Raw genomic sequence first — 20,687 nt, 5'->3', positions numbered from 1 at the left:
TCACCACATACAGACAGACAAATACAGTCAGTTTAAAGTTTCCAATCCACCTGCATGTCTTTGGAAGTGGGAACACACGCAAACATGGGCAGATCATGCAGACTCCACACAGAAAGGACCGGGTGGGAAGCGATCCCATGACCTTCTTGCTGTGGGGCAACAGTGCTAACCATTAAGCCACCGTGCTGCACATCAAGTTACCTGTATTTACTGAGTGAACTGAATGACTGTCTACATGATAATAATAATTTCCTTTATTGTCATTGTACATACATTCATACAGTGAAATTTGTCCTCTGCATTCACCCCATCCTCATTACAGTTAGACACAAATACACAATCCAACCACTAGGAGCAGTGAGCAGCCACAGTCCAGCACCTGAGGTCCAACTCAGCGCTGCCTTGGTCATTTTCATTTATATTTAATTGTTACCTAACACACATTGTTTTGGCTAAGTATTATCCATGCAGTGGCACAGTTGAGGCAAAAAGCAGCTAAAACACGTCGATCTCAGCGTCAGAGTAGGACTTCAGCAGGTTTATTGTTCTGGACTCAGGCCACTCAGTACATGAAAATGTCAGTCCCCACAAGCAGCTCAGAGTTATTCTGTCAATTCAATCACAAAATCCAAATTACAACTCTTTTTTGAAAGGTCACACCCCAGCAGACTGGCAGAGGTGTCAGTCGTTTGGATATTTTCTTTTTCTCTCTCGCAAGAGAACATACTACAAAAAAAAAAAAAAAAAAAAAAGAAAGAAAAGAAAAGTGGATCAGAAATTGTAAAGGATTTACCAGCGACTTTTCACCTGAGACATTTTCCTGCTATTTAAGTATAATCCTCAGGACAGATATTTTCCACTGTCTTTGGGGAAAAAAAAGCAAGGCAGTGCTTCTGGCTTTAACACATTTTCAGGTCATGTTTATTCCCATTTCAGACTAAACCATGGGTTCTTCCACCGAGCAGTCATCAGAAAAATGCAATCCATTTTGTAGCTGCACACATTCTCCTGTGTTCGGTGTAATTGTGCGTGGTTCGAAGAGCTAAGAATGCTGACATTCTGCATGTCGTTTCTGTCATTTGAGCACTCAGCCACAATGCACATAGGAGGCATATTTCTATGCTGAACAATGCCTTTTCTTACAGTGTCTGTCTCAGAGGACCAGTGTTCGTGCTTTCAAGCAGGAGTGAAGCAAAGCTTTCCTGGAGTGACATTGCGTGCGCCGCTCTGTTTTAACAGGTAAGTGTGGGAATTTTGCCTAATAAAATTATCAAATTTTCTGCTTATTGTGTGTTTAGTGTATTACTTGGGTCTTAGCGTAGAATCTTGCTATGTAAAGAATAAAAACCGTATCAATTGCACTTTAAGATTGCAGTCGAAAATGAGCAGTTGCCTTCTCTTGGTAAGAACAATTATTCCATCAGGTTTTGGGGTGACAGCCTGAAACATTTTCAGTTTCTACTGCAAAAAGACAAAGACCAACATCATAAACAAACGCCGTCAGTCACATAATTAGCGCACAGGTCATAGAAAGTGTGTCAAAGAAATGTCAGTGAATGTGTGCCTCTTTGTATGTATTTTTTGTTGTTGTAGTTTTTTGTTTGTTTTGTTTTTTGGTCAAATATGATGTGGTAATGACCTTCCCTGCTAGCATAAATCATTTTATGCATCCTTAAATCATTTTTATGGTGTCCTTGTTGTTCATAATTCTCTTTATTCTTCTGTCTTCCCAGAAATTGAATCTGCGATACATCGTCATTTATAGGTAGGCATCATTTACTTCTGGCTTTTGATTGTGCCCCCTTCTGTGAGTGTATCTTACCATATCTTTGGAGTCAACACAGCCCAGTCCAAAGAGTGCAAGAAAGGCCTTTAAATCTTAACTATGCTGTGCAGTCCTGAAGTATTTTGGCTGACTGGAGATGACTCAAAGGGCCCTATCATCACAGTGTATGATGCATCATCCATGAAGCATACTGCAGCTCTATATGGTTTATGTCTTTCAACTCACACATTGCTGTTTATGCATGAACTCTCAGCACCATTCAGAGAGCTGGGTCCAAGGGGATGCAAAAGGTCGCCACATTAGTTATGAGCGTGTTGTCGACATAACTTATGAGAGTGGCCCCTGCCACTGCCTTTAAGGCACAAGTGCACAAGTGATTGTGTATTATTATATAGAAAATATACTTTGAAATGAATGGTTTTCAGGCAATTATACCAATTTTCATGCACAATGCATGAGTGTCAGTAGGTAAAACAGACATACTCTTTGAAGTATAGTAACTGCTGTCAGGTCAGATCAAGTCTGGGAGCATGTACTTGTGCCATGCATCACTCCATGTTGCTATATCCACCATATTACAGACTTGTCTTGTGCCCTGGATGGCAACCACCCAGATTGACCATCAGTTCATCCCCATCTCTTCTGCAGGCAGGTGTGTTAACCACCAAAAAACGTGAATCACCTGCAAATTGAGAATTATCCACAAACCGTTAATTGCAAAACATGAAGACTGAAAATATATCTCCCGAAACATGAACACAGGCCTTGCAGAACGTGAACACAGCTCTCGCAAACTGTGAATATTATTCGTGATATATACATTTTTTTTTTTCAGTTTAAGTAGTTTACGGATTTCAGTTCACGGATCAATAACTTCTGGAAATCTTGATCGCAAACCCTATCTCTGCAAAAATGGTTTGTTTTTTTGGGGGGGTGGGGGGGTCACTACAGCCGGTGAGGCGGGGAGGTGAGCCCCAAACGGGCTCTCCCACTCCGGGGACAGCAGCAGGTGAGAGTTTGACTGTGGTGTTACACCTGTCAAACAGTAACGTAGGTGTCAAACTCAGCGAGGACAGACACCTCTCCTGGAGGCTCAGGTAAAGTTAGAAAGATATTCACAGATTCAAAGTTCACAGCTCAATAAATCTTAAAAGTGTTGTTTCTTTTTACAGACAACACTAGTTTCTAACCTCAGGAACATAGACAATGAGCTACAACCTTATTTTTATCTATATGAGCTGTCCTCTGAGTTGGAAAAATAACATTAATCTGAACGAGCAGGCGGCTGAGAAACGGAAGCTTAGGGACCGTCAACAAAATGCAAAAAGTAAAACAGACACCAGAAAAATATTTAATGAACTCGTTGGCATAAGGTGTGGTGTTACCAGATTCACTGAACACATCAGTGGTCTCCTGCTGCCATATGTGCACTTTTCCAGCAGTATTTACTATGTGGGTACGGCCCCATGTTGACGGCCCCATATGGACAAAAAAAGGCGATACAAACATTGGACTACCTTAAGCATCAATGGCGCAAAAGAGACAAAACACAATAAACCAAATAAAAACAAATAGTATAAGAAAAAATGAGATAAAAAAAAAAACTAATTAAAAACACACATACAGGCCAGAACAGAACAGGGCAGAAACAGCAACGACAGTTATTGAGAGAAAAGAAACACAGGTCCTGCACAAATGTGTTGCTGTCTGATCCAGATTGTAGCGATTTTATGTCCTCCATTGGGAGAGTGATACGCAGTTTTGCCAGGTAAAGCAGCACAGGCCCCTTGTAGAGTCCCAACATGGTGTTCTCGAACTCCACACACAGTTCACCAGACTCCAGTGCACCCTGTCCTATTCCAGCGGTGAAGCGAGCACCTCTATTCCAAAAACATCGATGAGGAATTGGGAGAAAAAACAGAAGGGTGTGGACCCTCAATTGCTTCAGGTGAACATACAATCTGAAAAGTCTACTGTCTGCTTCATCCCTCCAGGTCTGTCATCTTGTGTCATTTCGGAGTGCAGCGTATTCAGCCTTGAGCTGATCCAAACGCTGATGAAAATCAGTGTGCATGAATTCAAGAGAATTAGTGCAAAAACCCTGGTCACGCACTGCAGACTGGATACAGTCCAGCTTTGATATTAAATTTTCAAAAGAAGGCTTAAAGTCTGCAGACAGCACAGCTCGGTGGTCTTCCAGCAAAAGGCTAATCTCTGCCGTAGTTACAGGTGCCACAAGTGGCGAAGTGTCTCTGTCTCGTTTGGACTTACTGTTTGACTTGGACATTTTGCAGGTGGTCAAAAAGCGGTAAATACGAAAAATAAAACTGGGATTCCAAACAAAAAGTGCAAGGTTTGCAAGGCAAAAAATATTGAGCAGTACAGCGGAGCGAGCCGAATACACACCTACTCACTAAACACCATACCGGAATCCCCTCTGGCACACCTGATTTTTAAGTAGAGAATTTGTGGAGTGGTGCAGAAAAAGTCTTATACAAGAAACTAGATCAATTCTAGGTTTGAGTCTCTCACTCTCAAATGTCATCTCTTCTCTGTTTCATTCCATTGTGAAGCTGTATGCAGACAGATGTTGCTCTATATTGAGTTTCTGCAATCACAATCATGTAAGCCTTCAGTGTTGTCATGGGTGTCTTGGTGCCTTCCCTCATTTGTCTCCTTCTTGCACAGACACTCAGTTTTGAGAACTGTCTGCTCAGATTTACCACACAGTACCATACTGTCTGTATTTCTTCATGATTTATGTGAATGAAGTCCAAGACATATTTAGTTGCTTGGAAATGTTCATGTATCAATCTCCTGACTTGTGTAAAGAAAACAATTGGCTGCAAAAGTGACAATTTACTCTAAATTCATCAAAGTGTCCCAATAACCATCATGTGTACATTTTATGTCTGTGTTTTCTTCTTATTTTTTCAACACAACATGAAAAAATGTTCTAGTTTTTGATCAGTGGCATTGAACATTTTATTAAATATTGTGATGATATGCAATCACAATTTGCATGTATTTATGACCGTGTTTTCAATAACACACTTAAAAATAAGACGTGCCAAAATACTTACCATGCATGTGTATTGCAGTGTGGCACAACGACCACTAGATGTCGACATCTAGCTGATCTTGAACAAAACTACACTTACTAGGTAACGTCACGTGCAAACGTTTTAAGAACGTATACTTAATTACTGATTAAATAATTACTGATTTGTTTATTTAATGAACAACAGCAGGGGTGGTGGCCAAGTGGTTAATGCGCTTGGCCACATTTCTCCATGCAATGTGGAGTTGCGTCAGGAAGGGCGTAAAATTTGTGCCAATTTAACATGCAGTCTCAGTCTCTCTCTCTCTCTCTCTCTCTCTCTCTCTCTCTCTCTCTCTCTCTCTCTCTCTCTCTCTCTCTCTCTCTCTATATATATATATATATATATATATGCGCAAATTCTGCACATATGTGACCCTCTGGGAGATGGGAGATGGGAAATGGACATTTCAACAGTAAGTTGTAAGACGACAAGTCAGAAAAGATGCTTCAGATGCGAGAGACGGTGCCCCGCGCGCTCTGCGTGACATTTATAGGATTTGGTCAGATGATCATCACGAGCAGCTCGTGCAGACAGTTTTATGCAAATAGTTGCTTTCAGCCTGTGCTCATTGGAGAGGAGGATGGAGGTGTAGTCTGCAAGGCGTGACATCACGCCAGTGCAGCTTTATGAAGAAAGTGCGCTTCTCCAGGACAGGCAGACGTGCGCGTTCTTCTGGCGCTGGCGGACTTTTAATTGTGTAGCTCTGGAAGCCAACAGGCTGCACGGCGCAAAGACGCTTTGATTTTTATTTTATGTTTTTTATTTGTATTTATTTTTTTACGCATGTATGCGGAATTTTTTTGTTTTGGGTTGTTTTGTTTTTTTTTCTTTCCCGAACGACAAATCAAAGTTTGGAGTTGCTTTAAAGTGTGAGTGACTTTATAGGCTCTGGACTTTGTTTGGGTTTCATTTATTATGTCCGCCGAGGCGCATTCACATTTGGGACTGCAGAAAAACCCCATGAATTTTGTCAACGACTTCGACCTGATGAAGTTCGGCATTAAGAAAGAGGCGATGCAGGGGCTGGACCGCTCCTTCATCGGGCCGTGCGCTCCGCTGCAGAGACCTGACTCGGTTTCCTCCACGCCTGGCAGCACACCGTGCAACTCGGTGCCATCGTCACCAAACCTCAACCCCAACGAGCACAGAAATAACCCCGGGAGTGATCAGTTCTGGCTGTCCGGCAACGGGGGTTACGCTCAGCAGATGTACCCTCAGGCTTTCGGGCTGACACCGGAGGACGCAGTGGAGGCCCTCATTGGTGCCACGGCGCAGCAGGGACACCCGTCTGCGCCCCACAGCCACCAGCCGGCGCCTTTCTCGGCAGAATATGAAGGCTACCTGAACAATCCTGTCCAGCACTACCCTGGAATGTCGGGTCACCTCGAAATGCAAGGTCTCCCGAGCACCAACTGCCACGATCAGTATCCCAAAGACGACATGAGAGGCGCGTCTCCGGAGTCGCCGGAGGCCCAGCAGTTCGCCGGCGCGCATCACCAACTCCAGCAGCAGCAGCACGGCCGCCACGACAGGCGATCCGGCGCCGAGCTCCACTTCTCCGACGATCAGCTGGTGTCCATGTCCGTCAGGGAGCTGAATCGGCTTCTCAGAGGCCTCAGCAAGGACGAGGTGATGCGGCTGAAGCAGAAGCGCCGGACGCTGAAAAACAGAGGTTACGCGCAGTCCTGCCGCTACAAGCGCGTCCAGCAGAAACACATCCTGGAGCACGAAAAGACGAGTCTGGTGTCCCAAGTGGAGCAGCTGAAACACGAACTCAACAGGCTGATCCGGGAGAGGGATGCGTACAAACTGAAGTGTGAGAAACTAACCGGTGCGAACTGTTACCACGAAGCAGGTTCCACCAGCGACAACCCGTCATCACCCGAGTATTTAATGTGAGAGCTGGTCACCGTGGAACACGTGCACAGCCGCGAAAAACACGGATTTATCAAGTGGGAGAGGATTAAAAACAAAAACTGAAACAGATCGATGCACCTAGTTATGAATTAAATTTTACAATAAAGCATGCAGGGCATGTATAAGATCTTTTTTTTATTTTATTCAGGCATATATTGTATTTAGTCTGAAATACTTGAAATCAGATACTATTCCATTTTATTCACATAAAAGTGAGCTTAAATGCTTCTGCTTTAGTTACTGCTCAATCTTCATAATGGTAATTCTTTGTTGTTTTGTAGTTCACTTTATAGTTTGTGTTTATGCTTCTTTAAAATAGAAAAAAAAATACTAAAAACGATGAGAAAAATGTCATGTTTATGTTTGTTTTTTTTTTAAATGAAGTTGATTCTGCTGGACAGATGTGTTTGTTTTTCTTTGAACCAACATGCAATTATGCAAATTGTTTTCCCATCTACTGTTTTTTTATATATATTTTTTGATCAATAAACCCATCCTGAATTTTTAAAATCGTGTCTTATCTGCTAATAGTATTATTTTTACAACATGAGACATTTATTTGCGGTGCATCATTTTCTCAGTGAATTCTTTCACAGTAATATATGTTTAGAGGGCTGCAACTAATGATTATTTTCATAACTGATTAATTGATTATTTTCTTGATTAGTTATTTGTTCCATAAAATGTCAAAATATGGTGAAAAATGTCAATCAGCTATTCAGAATCCAAGATGACACCTTCATTTGTCTAGTTTTGTCCACAGCCCAAAGATAGTTTGACAGAGAGAAGTAAAGCAGCTAGTAAAATAAATCAGAAGATATTCACATTTAAGAAGCTGAAATCAAAGCAATTATCAAAATAGTTGTTTATGAATTTAATAGTAGATTAATAAGAATTTAATTCTTGCAGCTCCATGTGTTGATAAAATGTTTGTTTTTTTCCATGATTACATTTTTTTTTAGAAACATAATTTATATTTTGCTTGGATCTGCTTATTGATTTGGCAAACATTTGATAGTGGCTGCCCTTGTTGATGCAACTCCAGATGTGTGTGTGTGTGTGTGTATATATATATATATATATATGTGTGTGTGTGTGTGTGGAGTTGCGTCAGGAAGGGCATAAAACCTGCAGATCCACCTTGGATTTGCTGTGGCGACCCCAAGTGCAAACAAGGGAGCAGCCGAAGGGACTTGTGTATATATATATATATATATATATATATATATATATATATATATATATATATATATATATGGGTGTGTGTGTGTGTGTGTGTGTGTGCATTAGGAAATGTACTCATTTTTATAATAAAAATGCAGTATAGGTGTTGTAGTAGGTGTTGTTTGGTTCTAAAACAACATAGTATTATTAAATTTAATCCTACTGTCTGTTATTGTCTTGAATTTCCTTCTAACAGAGTGCAGTGTGCCCCAGACATGGGGTGTAAAGTTGCACCCTTAATGTTACTGACATATAAAGAAGCATGTGATGGATCCCGTTTTTGCTTTCTGATCAAAATCAAAGCAACAGCCAGTTTGAAAAAGTCCAGTCACAGTCACCGCACTGTGTATTTGATAGTCTGGTGGTAAATGAAAGGACGAGTGCTTTTCTCTCCATCTCTGACCTTTGACCTTCATGGAGTGCTGCTTCCTGTGGGACCCTGGCATGTGAGAGCGCGGGGCCCTGCCTGCCAGGGGCTGTGGGCCACAGATAAAATGGATTGGAAATCAGGCTTCCCCTCTGCTCTCTTCCTCAGACAAACGGATCATCTCTGCATTCATTAACAGAGGAAGAGACCAACAACAACAGCGGGTGCATCGCTCCGCGCTCCTCTCGCTAGCTCCACAGGAAGCGTTTCAATTGATAAGGTCTTTTTCTGTGGGATACCATTTAGAAATTCTCAAGCAAAGTTCCTGCTCACAGATCATTCTGAGTTCAGGACTACAATAATATTTGGATGACTGTAAAAGTTCCAAAGGCCATTGTGATAATCTGTGACAACAAAGCGTCACGTTTCAAAGTGAGTTTTCAGCCTCTGTGATGGTTCGTGTGCAGACAGCGTTTGAGTTTTTAACTGCAGTAGCTTTCTCACCCTTTGTTAGAGTTTGCATGGCCAGGTGGCTCTGCTAATGGCAAAACGGTGCAGTCTGGAAAGCAGCTTCTCTTTTCGTAAGTGACCTCTGACATAGATGACCTCACCCCATCTTCATGGTGAAATCATTCCACAGGTGCAAAAGCACTTTTGTTCTGAAGTTCGGCCTGCTGCACTGGGAGCAGGTGATGTACGTGACCGTGTTTGTGTGCTTAAATAATGCAGTGGGGGCTTGGGGAAGGGGGTTGGGGGTGGATGGTTATTGCACTTGTCTATATTTTCACTACATTTGTCAGCTGTGGGTCTTATGTAAAATATATCGTTACATTTACAGCCACAGTGAAATTTTAAAATGAGATTTTCAGTACTTTAAAAATGCACACATGCAGTGTAGAACAGAAGTGTGTGCACTCTTGTGCAATATCACTTAAATGTCAAATGATTCACAATGGTAGAGCGTTTCCTTGTACGAACAGTCAGAAACAAATGCTTCTGAAACGGCAGATTAAGAATACAGACACCAACACAGAAACTTCATGCAAGAGATGTCAATACGGGTCAGGTATGCACGCCCTTCAATATGCTGCATCTAAATCAGTTCTTTCGGTGCTGGGTTACTTTCATTGTATTTTTAAATATGTTTATAGTTATCTGGTGAATACAAGAACATGTCCAAGTCAATGAATATCACATGGAGATATGAATAAAAATGGTGTGTTATTGTTTGGTAATTTTCTTTAGAGCAGGCTCACTTCAAAACAGAGGGATCGTAAGAAACCAGGCTTGTGAGGGGAAGCTTCAAAGAAACTGATAACTGAAGGAATTATAAGCTTCTGTGAATGTGATTGGAGGAACTGGGCAGAGGTCAACTTTTGTCTGTTGCTGTCGTCGCTCAGTAGTTGAGTGGCACATAGACTGACCTGGTTAAAAAGACAGATGTGAAATTTCAGATGCAATTTGCCAGAAGGCACAGGGGACTCAAGCCTAGATTTCATGCTTTTGTTAAAAACACACACACAACAAAAAAGTCTTTCTTTGTGCTGCTCTACCATGAAGCAAGAGAGAAAAGTCAGCCAGGTTCTCCAGTCACATCCATAGACACTTGTAACTGCCTGGACAGTCCAAGACATATTCAGTGACTTGGAAATGTTCATGTATCCATCCCCTGTCTTGTCTGAAGAAAACTGTCAGTAAAGCTGATTATTTGCAGCTATTATACCAAAGCCTAACGTTACTTATCCAACCATCATCTTGGATTATATATTTTTAGTTAATTGATAGCACATTGCAGAGATTTGCTTTCAGCTTGAGGTTTAAGAAAGATGTTGTCCTTTCAGCTGCTCCATTTTTGTTTGGGGTCGCCATAGCGGATACAGCCAGATCCACATTGGTAGTTGTCACAAATTTTACACCTGATGCCCTTCATGAGTTTAAGGAAGATCATTTTAGAAATTCTTTTTTTTTTTTTTTTTTTTTTTTTTTTTACATTTTTTGTATTTGAAATGGCATAAACAAATTAAAATATGTGAAATACCAAGTGTGTACTTGGAACTATTTCTGTTTCACAGAGATACTACTTTGGGACTTTTTTCCCAATTTCATTTATGTGAACTATTTGTGTTTGATTGTTCAGAAAAGGACAAACTATACTTGTCACCTTAGACATACTGCAGTTAATGGAGTGTGAATCATTTGATCACTTCTGCACAGCTCCTGCTGTTCATATGGCTAATTATCCCAACCCAGATAATATATCAAAAACACTGAAATGACACTCATCGTGAACCTTTTTGAAGAGCTAGTCTTGAGCTAATACTCACAATTTTAGACAACATATTAGTTCACATGACAATATTTGGGCTTTCTAAATGGTCTAGCATTAAAAAATCTTTTCCTTGTGCTGAGCCACCATAATTATACATTTGTGTCTGGCAAATTTGTGAAAATTAAATGTGTATGCAGGGTGTCTGTTCAAATTTAAAGATGTGGAGACATTTCATTTTCTGTGCTCTTCCATAAACTGCATTCATATGTGGAAGTGCACATAAAATGTACGGTTTTGCATGCAATGGTAGCATCATACAGCGCAAATGTTGGTCAGAAGAGCGGTTTGTGGTACTGTGTTACAGTGTGCAGGGTGCCATTGTAGAAACGATTAGCCAGCTCTTTTCCCTTGCATGTGATAGGCTGGTAGGCACGATGTGGGAGCCTTGCTGCCTGCCCCCCAAACTCCCCCCGCCACCAACACAGCGCCTGAGGCTGACTACTGAGTCAGCAGGAGGGAAAGGTGTCTGCACGACTGTGGCATTAGATCAAGAGAGAAGGCAAAATAGCTGGAGAAGGTTAAACAGTGGAAAATAAACATGCATGCACTTTTTTTAAACAAATGGAAGGAAAAGATGCATAGAACAGTAGGAGATGATGAAGCAAGGTAAAGATGAAGTATCATCACCCCTAAATAATTTCCAAGTTCTTTTTTATTAATAGCTCTAGATGTTCGCCATGCAGGTTACATTCACATGGCCAGATGGTGTGGCTCAAATCAGTTTTTTTTGTCATATCCATTTTTCTTCAAATGAACTGTTTGTATTCATGCTCCTTACTGACCTGAATATGATGTGACTGTCCTAACATCAGTCATATCTCTAGAGATCAGATACCAGTCAGATCTTGCACCCACAATGTTAACATTTCCACTTTCACTGAGCTGAATCTGATTAATCTTTTGGCTGCATGTGACACACAACCAGTCTTTTCTGAGAAGTGTGAATGGACATAATCTGATTTTTCACGTACACATTCAGTGTTGTACAAAGATTTTTGGCAAATTTACTGTGTGGTTTGTGAGGGCTTGGGTGTAATGCAGACAAGACAAAGGAGTGCTGCAGATACTCACCATTGTGCGGGGAGAGGCACAGGAATGCAGGCTGCCAGGCTGTACCAATGAACACAGCCAGAGGCCTTCAGCCACAACAGAAAGCTGCACCAGCAGACCCTGCAGTCATGTACATTACATAAAACTTGCTTCTGCAATATCATATCCATCTTTCCTCATCACTTTTCCAAACATGAATCATTCTTGTTGAGAAACGTGGCTGATTACCCCCTCAAAAGACATCGTTGTGTTCGTGACTTTTTAGATTTGTGCCAGTACCTCTTACTATGTTTTGTTCAGACTAGTAGTTTAAACCTTATTTATTGCATATCTGAGTCAAATTTCATCACACTCAATGACTGCCCACATTATATTATATATTATCAGGCTGGATAGTCAGGAATTGCTGGACATAAATGAACAGACAGCTCTGGTTGTAAAAAGGCTTTACTTGATTGGATAGCAATGGTCGGTGCACAAGTAGGCAGTCAAGAAAAAGCAGCAGTACCAAAATCATCAGGCAGTTGGCATGGTCGAGGCAACAGGCTGGAGGTCAGGTACACACAATGAGGCTGGCAGGACTAGGAACTCAGGAACAGAGCTGGAATGCAGGCACAAGGCACAACAAACTGGCCACTAGCAAATACACCCAGTGAGCTTATATAACCCCAGGTGATAATCAGCAAATCAGAAACAGGTGTGCATGGAAAGTGCCAGAACAAGGGCGTGGCCAGAGAAAGGGAAACACCCAACACCAAGAACCAAGAGACAGACAAGAGAGATAGTGACAGACAGACACAAGCAGAAAAACCCAGCAAGAGAAAGCACACACAGAAAAACACAAACCCAGCAAAACAGAAAAGTAACAAAACAAACCAGACAAATATTCAAACCCTGACATATATATCACGTAACCAGATCCAATCTGTGTTCCTGTGTGGCAGTCCTTATTTGCATTAGATACAATAGTAATGCCATAGGGCCCAGCAGAGCAGGAGTGAGCATGGAGCAGTATATTTGAAAACAAAACAAACAACCAAAAAACCTAGAGCCTTAGTGGCCGACAACACTGCTACGTTTTCACAGTGACGAATTATCTGTCCATTTTGGGCTTTCATCCACTCTAATCTGCTGTTTTCCCCACACTAAAAAGGTGCCGTTTGAGCTTTTCTCTGTCATGTTTCTGTGTGAACACAGAAACATACACAACACACAAACGATCAGGCTGCATTTCAGATGCATCTCTGCTCAATTAATTTATTTTTATTCTAATAATTCATCCATCCATTATCTATATCTGCTTACCTAAATCAAGGGTCATGGGGGGCTGGAGCCTATCCCAGCAGTCATAGAGTGTGAGGCAGGTGCACCCTGGACAGGATGCCAGTCAGGGCTATAATAATAATAATAATTATTATTATTATATTATTTTATTATTGTAGGGTATTTTGGCTGTGTATGTGTGTGTGCAAGCACACGCACAGGGTTTTTTTTTTTCTCAGTGGCTCATTTAGCTGAATAATGACTTTCACCTGGCAGCAGTGTCCTTGTAAGCACACCTCATGACGAAAGTCTTGTTTTCTTTTCTGGGGCGAGCGCTGAGCAATTTTATTGGAGTAGGATGAAAATTGGCTGAAGTCGGGAGTGATAATGAGCAGAGCGGTTTGCAGTGGCTGTGAGCAGCCAAACTTTATGTGGTGTCAAAACACACAAATGTGACACAACACACTCAAAATCAGACCAAAATAGCTTTGCAAAAATGTGATTTGATTCTGATTTCAAACCACCTATAAATCAGACTTGAAACGGATATGAGTTAATTTTATTTTTTTTGACTGGGATCAGATTCACATTAGATGTGCACATAAATCAAATTTTTACTGCCATTCTGAACAAATCCTTTGGTCAGCCAGTGAATTCTGCATTTCCAGTCACCTCTGAGGCTAAATGTCATTCAACGAGACATCTGACCCCAAGTGCAAAGACTTTTCCAGCCCCAGCCAGTTCTGTTACCACTGTTTTGCAAGGCCTGCAGTGATTGTTGTCTCTAAGAGTGGCTTCATGTGAAGTACAGAGCACAACACAGATTTGGATGGAGGACAGGATGGACGAGATGCTTCCTCTTTCACTTCCTATATGAGGGTCTGGTCAAGTGACTCCTTGTGAGAGCGTTGGGTTGTATGTTGCAGGAAAGTGCAGCTTTGACGGCTGTGGTTTCCGCTCAGGATGTCCAGTCCTTTCTGTGCACAGTTGTGACACTCTGAATCATGCAGTGATCACACACGCACCCAGTCATCTGCATGAGTACAGCACACAAAGACGTACATGTTCAAATGCAGAAACGTGCATGAAAGCAGCCACGGTCATGCTCTCACATGATCCTTTCCAAAGGTATTGGCAGGATGAGGCCAGTTCATTTGCTATTGATATCATACACAGTGAAACTTCTGGGGTTAGTTTGGAAGGTTTGAGCCGTAGAACGGCCTCATTTACATTCAAGGAACACTGTTTGCAAAGATTTGGATGCTGACTCATCTGGCAGAAACATTTTCCATCTTGAGCGATCACTTCACCTGCAGGTTCAAGGATTTTTATTTAATTATTTGTTGGTTCATTAGCTGTGGCTCTAACATAATGATCTCACCTGCATCACTGTAGCTTGTCACCGTGTTACCACTATGCCAACTTTTTTAATTTTTTTTTAATTTTTGGCCCTTGTTGCTGGTACCAAATTTAAAATGAGCATATATTTTTCACAAAGCAAACAAACAGTCAAACAAACAAAAAAGGTTTCTCAGTTTATACGTATGTTGTCTTTGTACTATGTTCAGTGAAATATTGAGTTTAATGATTTACAAACAATCACCATTTACACTGTACACAGTGTCCAACCTTTTGTGGAAATGAGGGTCTACTTGAAAATATTAAGTTTACTCAACACTACTCAACCAAGCTTATTTTACTTCAATAAAACAATTACTGCTAAGTAATTATTTTTATTTACTTAAAAGGTTTGAGGTGCAGGGGTGGTGGCCACATGTGCTTGTTTCCATAGCAGAAGCTTCCCAGTTCAAGGTCATTCCTCCCCATTCCCCACGTAATGTGAAGTTGTGTCAGAAATGGCATCAAGAGATAAAAAAATTGTGCCAAATCAACATGCAGGCCCACCTTGGATCTGCTGTGGTGACCCCAAGTGAAAGGAGAAGCTGAAGGGACTTAGTTGCTTAAAAGGTTTGAGGTAATCAGTTACCTCAAAATGTTTGAGTTGGACTAACTTATGAGGATTTACAACGCAGATAAGTCTCATAAATCGTCATTAACCTTCAAGCAGCCGAGCTATTTTAGTGACTAATATGACCGAGTGGGGTCATTTATGACCCCATTGACTTTATATTGGAATATGTCTATATAAATGATTGTTTTAGGCTTCTTCATAATTAGTACACTCTGTCCATCATCTAGTGTAGTAAGGTATGGAATTTGATGTTTATTTTACCAAAACGTAGCAAAAAACACACACCAATTATCTTGTCTGTTACATGATGTAAAATACACGTTACCTTTTATTTCTTTGCATCAAAAATGAAAACAATACATCATAAAAAGTAAAGTTTCGTTGAGTACAATTTGTATTACAACATGATCGTTATAGTATCAAAATATTCCATAACGACTCTGTATCAGGGTGGTCTGACATCTCAGAGGTACGATCTTCACTGTCTGATGTGGACTCATCTCCATCAGTGGAGCTATTTTCATCCTCACTCTGGGCAACAAGAATCAGTTTCAATGCTTGTGCAGCTGTACATCTTGCTATTCTAGGTCTGTTGGCCATGCTTCCCTGCAAACAGTAAAATATAGTTATTAGAGTTGGCAAATTACAATACCATCTGAAGCTATAATGTCCAAAATCTTATAGATCTCCCTGGGGTCATAAGTGACCCCGCACAAGTTTGGATTATAGTTGGCACACGGATCGGTATTTGCACAATTGTATGAGCACATGCAGGACAAATAGACAAATTCACAGCAGGAAACCTTTTTCCCATTTGAAATGGAGGAATGGTGCACAAACATACTGTATATGCCGGGTGTCATAAATTACCTCACTCGGTTGCTTGAGAGTTAAAGACTGCACATTAGTGAAGACGGTCATTTTATTGTTCATTCTAATGGGGCAGCGCAGTCTCGTTTGAACCCCTGCGTGATATTGCGGGATTTGACCACTTCCGGGAACAGCCTGCCATTGCACAACACAAACACAGCATCGCTTCAGATGGAAAAATGGTGTACTGTTTTATTTCTGGCAGCAATCACCAAAGCAGCTGTGAAAAGTGCAGGTTTTTTCAGTTCCCAGTGGAGAAGGGAAGACGAGGCAAATGGCAAACGTTGTGTCTTTAAGTTTTAGCCTACGCACTTTGACAAAGTAGCTGTGTTCTCTCGCCTGCACAACTGCCTCGACATGTTTGAGCTCCGGGTCAGAAACAAACCGCAACACATGTCCACTTTCCACAGCATCATCACTTTTTCTTTGCATTTTCACTTTGTTTGCTGTGTAATTTGCACAAAAACAGAGAAAGTGCTGTATTTCTGATGGGGACAGACAAGGGCTGTCCCCGGATGTAGGATTATTGTGTCATATGCGTCATATTTTAACCCCGCCTCAAACGAGACTGCTCTGCGCAATTCTCTGTGCGACTGTTTCTCCTCAGTGTTCAGGATAACACAACTTATCCAGTCCACGGTCATGGTTTGGTCCTCCTCCCATCATGTCATCACATCTGTCCAGCATTCTTAGTATAGAGTTTGATAACTTTACTTTTTGTGTTGTATTGTTCTCATTTTTAATACAAAGAAATAAAATGCACTGAAATAAAATGCAAAGAAATAAAGATAATGTGCATTTTACATGATGTAACAGACAAGAAATAAAATAAAAAAAAATGAAATAAAAACTACATAGATTTTGTTTGTTACAATTGATTGTAACATATGTACTAAAATTAGTTTTTTTTTTTGTCAATTACTTTTAAAAAACACCAGATAGGATTATTGTTACTATAGAAGTTGACTATAAACTTGGGGTCAAGCTACATTTGGAGCCAAATTTCAAGTCTCTAGGTGCAGCGGTTCTCAAGATATGACATTTTCGTCGATATGTTTGGCGATTTTTGAACCCAATATCTTCACTGGCTCTGTCCATATGGGTTTTTGGAACCAAATTACCCAAAATGTATCCTGCTATGGTTTATTCTGTGTATATTTTCATATTCCATGCAAACATTTATAGATTTCCAATTTTTTTTTTAAATAACACCCCTCCCGAATATTAGGGAGTGTACTAAATATGAAGAAGACTAAAACAATCAGTTATATTATAGACGTACTCCAATATAAAGTCATGATGTAGCTGATAAAAATAAATTAGCCATACAGCAAATTACACACAGATTCAGAGCTGTTTTTAGCCATAAAAGTGATGTAACCTCAGTACACACAGTCAATTTGGGTTGTTTTTGTCTCCAAATGTAATATGGGTTTTAATATGGCTTTAATTTGGCTTTCAAATCAAATGTTTGCATTTTGCGATCAACAGATGTCCTTCAAAATGTGAGCCCTGAATTGCGAATTGGCTGCAGCTTATGAAGCAGGTGCACATGGTTAGACCCCCTTCACACATAGCTCGAATGAGGCCCACATTTGGGATGCGTTGAGGTGCATTTGGAAAACGTCACACAGCATTCTCAGAGCAGTCTGAACAGTTGGGCCCAATCTCGCGGCCGCTCCGAATGTTTTGCTGGAACAACCATCGTACGGCAGTTGATGTGCAGTCTGACCGCTGTCTGGCTGCTTTCCAAACAATCGGGCGGTGTGAAATTGGCATTCGTGACATTCTGATTGCTTTTGTGGGGATGTTAGGTATGCTTTCACCCTGGCCGAAATTTGACTGCACCTTGAGCGCTGCTGGAATATATTCTGCCGAGCTGCAATCGGGCTGCATTTGTACGGCTTGTAAGCCCATTCTTATTGTTCTTACTGCATCCTGGCAGCTGTCCAGCTACTGTTAACTGTGTATCACCTACATTTGTACTGCGTTCGGAAGCTCATGTGCACGGCATGTGCATGAATCAGTCGGTGCAGGTCAGAGCACATTCTGGGTATTCGAATGGCTGTCCTTCGCAATTCTTATTCGCTCTCAGATGTGACACAAATATTGTTTTTTGTTTGTTTGTTTGTTTTTTTGACATTCTGCCTGATTTGGCTTGGCTTGTGCACATTTGTACCATATGTGACGGGGGTCTTATAGAAGCTGTCATTGAGGCTTGCAGAGGTGAATCATGACATTTTCAGGGTCTTGATGCACCTGGATCACTAGTTCTGCCCATGTCTGCAGGCCCTCCAGCCACATTGTACATGAATATGAGAACAGCCATCTAATCTTGAAGTCTGGCCAAACTGGGCATTGAACAGTGGCAGTCTGTGTGACTTCAACTGTATCCTCAAGGAAGCCACGACAAATTTGTTGTCAGAATTCATAAACTGGGCACTTCTATAGATCCTATAGTTCTGCAGAGGTCTCCAGCATTTTCCCATGAGAACCGGGTCAGTCTCATTAGCAACACAGTAAGTATTAGAATAGAATGTCCAGTGGTGTCACACTTGATGATGAAACTGAAAGTCAAGAACCACTGAGCCATTTTTGTCATGATTACCAGCTCCATGAGAACCAATGCAGTGTTTTTTGTTATTCCTGTTCGTGCCAGTGGCTTCTATGAAATCTTCCATGACCAGAACAATGTCACCTCTGGAGCACTCATCAAACACCAAATGAAGCTGTGGAGAAAAAAAAATCTCCCTTACGGAGACATTACTCACTACAGTTGGAGCACAGAGCGAGACAATACGCAAAACACCCAGAGAATGCACGAGTCCACACGTCATAGTACACTCATTGACAGGGGTGACAGTTGACACCATTGGAAGGAGCTGGTCTGCTACAGTAACGGCCACTTCCTCAATTTGCCAACCATTGTGTTGACCAGACCTAAAGAAGGTGTATTCACCCACAGAGATCTGGCCACTTGCAGGTCTTATAACCTCAGACAACACAACCACTGCAATGTGGAAATTTCCAAGCTCTTTTGACAACAGTGGAAGATGTTTATCTTCATAAGACATGAGATGGTCCATGTATGTACTCTTATGAGCTACTTTAGGTTTGAACCTGGAGGTCACCATGATGTGGACAAACCCTCAACATCCCACTGGTTGCTACCCTCCAAAGACTAGACCCTTGGTGCTCTCCTGTGGTTTCCCTGTTTTGAGGTTCCACAGCTTTCCCCCATTCCCTTCACAGCAGAGCTTCTTCCACAAGTGTGAAAACAAGAATTCTTTTTTGTTAATAAGGTTTGTGAAGTATTTCATAGCAACTATATCTGGATGTACAGGGTGTCCCAAAAAAGTGCCACAAAAACAAAGGCATAGAAAATCTATACACTTTTGGATACTGATATCTGTCATATGTCATCTTAAAGCATATCTCAGGGAATTTTATCTCTGGTGTTCATTTGTAATTTCTCCTGGGTTTGTAAGAGTTATGGCATGTGCTCCATATGTGCATGACTGATTTGGTCTCAAAGTAGAATTCCACCAGTTTCCCTTTTTGCTTGATTGTAAGCGGCATCCTCATTGGATCATCTCAAACTACACCAGAAGAAATTCCTCACATGTGTCTTGATGTTTGAAAACAAAACAAACAAACAAACAAAAAAAACAGAAATCAGATTGCAGAATTAGAGTCAAATGATTTTGTGGCACTTTGTATGGGACAACACCCTGTACTTCCAGGAAATTCTAAATGGTCTTTTCATATTCCACTTTTGATCTTAAGCCCAAATGTCTTCAGTTTTTAGTAAACACAGATGTCCAACAAGCACACAAATTCTCCCCATCATTCAATATACTCAGAGAATGCTGTAATTGTGAATTATTTTCCTCGTCACAAAAAGATTTAACTGTCATTAAGATTGTTCTACCAGTAATGACTGGTGTTATCACATGATTGGTGCTGCAGGGTTCAGTGGAGTGGATTAATGTGTAGCCTCATAATGTTAGTAAAGTTTATCTGCTGTCTTATTGGCTGCAGTAAGCATTGTGACTTCCTGGGGACTTCGTATTCGGTTTGTTTTTGCACAAACTCCTTGAGGTGTGATATGAAGGCTCTGATAAAGTGCTTGTCACGTTTCAGTAGACACTACTGAGAGGCAGGTGACAAAGTCCTGTCACATTACAGACACTGGACTTTAGATACAGAGCACAGGACGCATGTCTGTTTTTAATAATTATACAGGTTTACAAAGTACAGAAAGGCTGTAAAACACTGTGTGTTAACAGAGGTGTAAAGCAGAAAACTTTACTGGCTTACACAGCAAAGGTTAAGAAACTGCAGCTGTCGTGAACGACGTCTTGAATACCTTCTGATATGCACACAAAACATCGACATAACTATGACTGTGTCATTCTTTTCTTGCTTTGGACTAATTGCAGCATAATGAGAGGTCAAACAGCGCAGCAAAGTTCATACCAGAGGAGAACGCTTTCTTTCCCTTTCATTCCCCGCTAGGATTTCCTGTTCTGTTTTATGGAGGTCGTGCAGCTGGCATGCGCCCTCCTGTTTCTGTCCGTAATGGTGACAGCCATCCATTAAAGTGCAGTAGAAACACGAGCCACAGAGGTTAACTCAGGCTCTTCCCCCTGTGACAGTTGCTTCCCTTTCCACAGCCCCTGGCCTCCAGTACTCTGGCCACCTCTCTAATTGTGGCTGTCATTTGCTGATTAAGGGTCAGACACCCACATGTGCACCCTGTCCAGTTCAAGACAAGCTGAAAAACAGGTCCCGGCAACCGGGAT

General features: G+C 41.2%; 1 protein-coding gene across 1 annotated transcript; it reads left to right on the top strand.

The window, feature by feature from the left end:
- The first annotated feature begins 5,530 nt into the window (after positions 1 to 5,530).
- mafbb (v-maf avian musculoaponeurotic fibrosarcoma oncogene homolog Bb) lies at positions 5,531 to 7,317 on the top strand. Its single transcript, XM_034167273.1, has one exon. The coding sequence runs from the start codon at positions 5,806 to 5,808 to the stop codon at positions 6,787 to 6,789; it is 984 nt and encodes a 327-aa protein (XP_034023164.1). The 5' UTR covers positions 5,531 to 5,805; the 3' UTR covers positions 6,790 to 7,317.
- The last annotated feature ends 13,370 nt before the right edge of the window (positions 7,318 to 20,687 follow it).

The sequence above is a fragment of the Thalassophryne amazonica genome, chromosome 3, assembly GCF_902500255.1.
Source record: "Thalassophryne amazonica chromosome 3, fThaAma1.1, whole genome shotgun sequence".
Taxonomy (NCBI): domain Eukaryota; kingdom Metazoa; phylum Chordata; class Actinopteri; order Batrachoidiformes; family Batrachoididae; genus Thalassophryne; species Thalassophryne amazonica.
The sequence above is the reverse complement of the archived record's forward strand: the minus strand, read 5'-3'. Positions and strand labels throughout refer to the sequence as shown.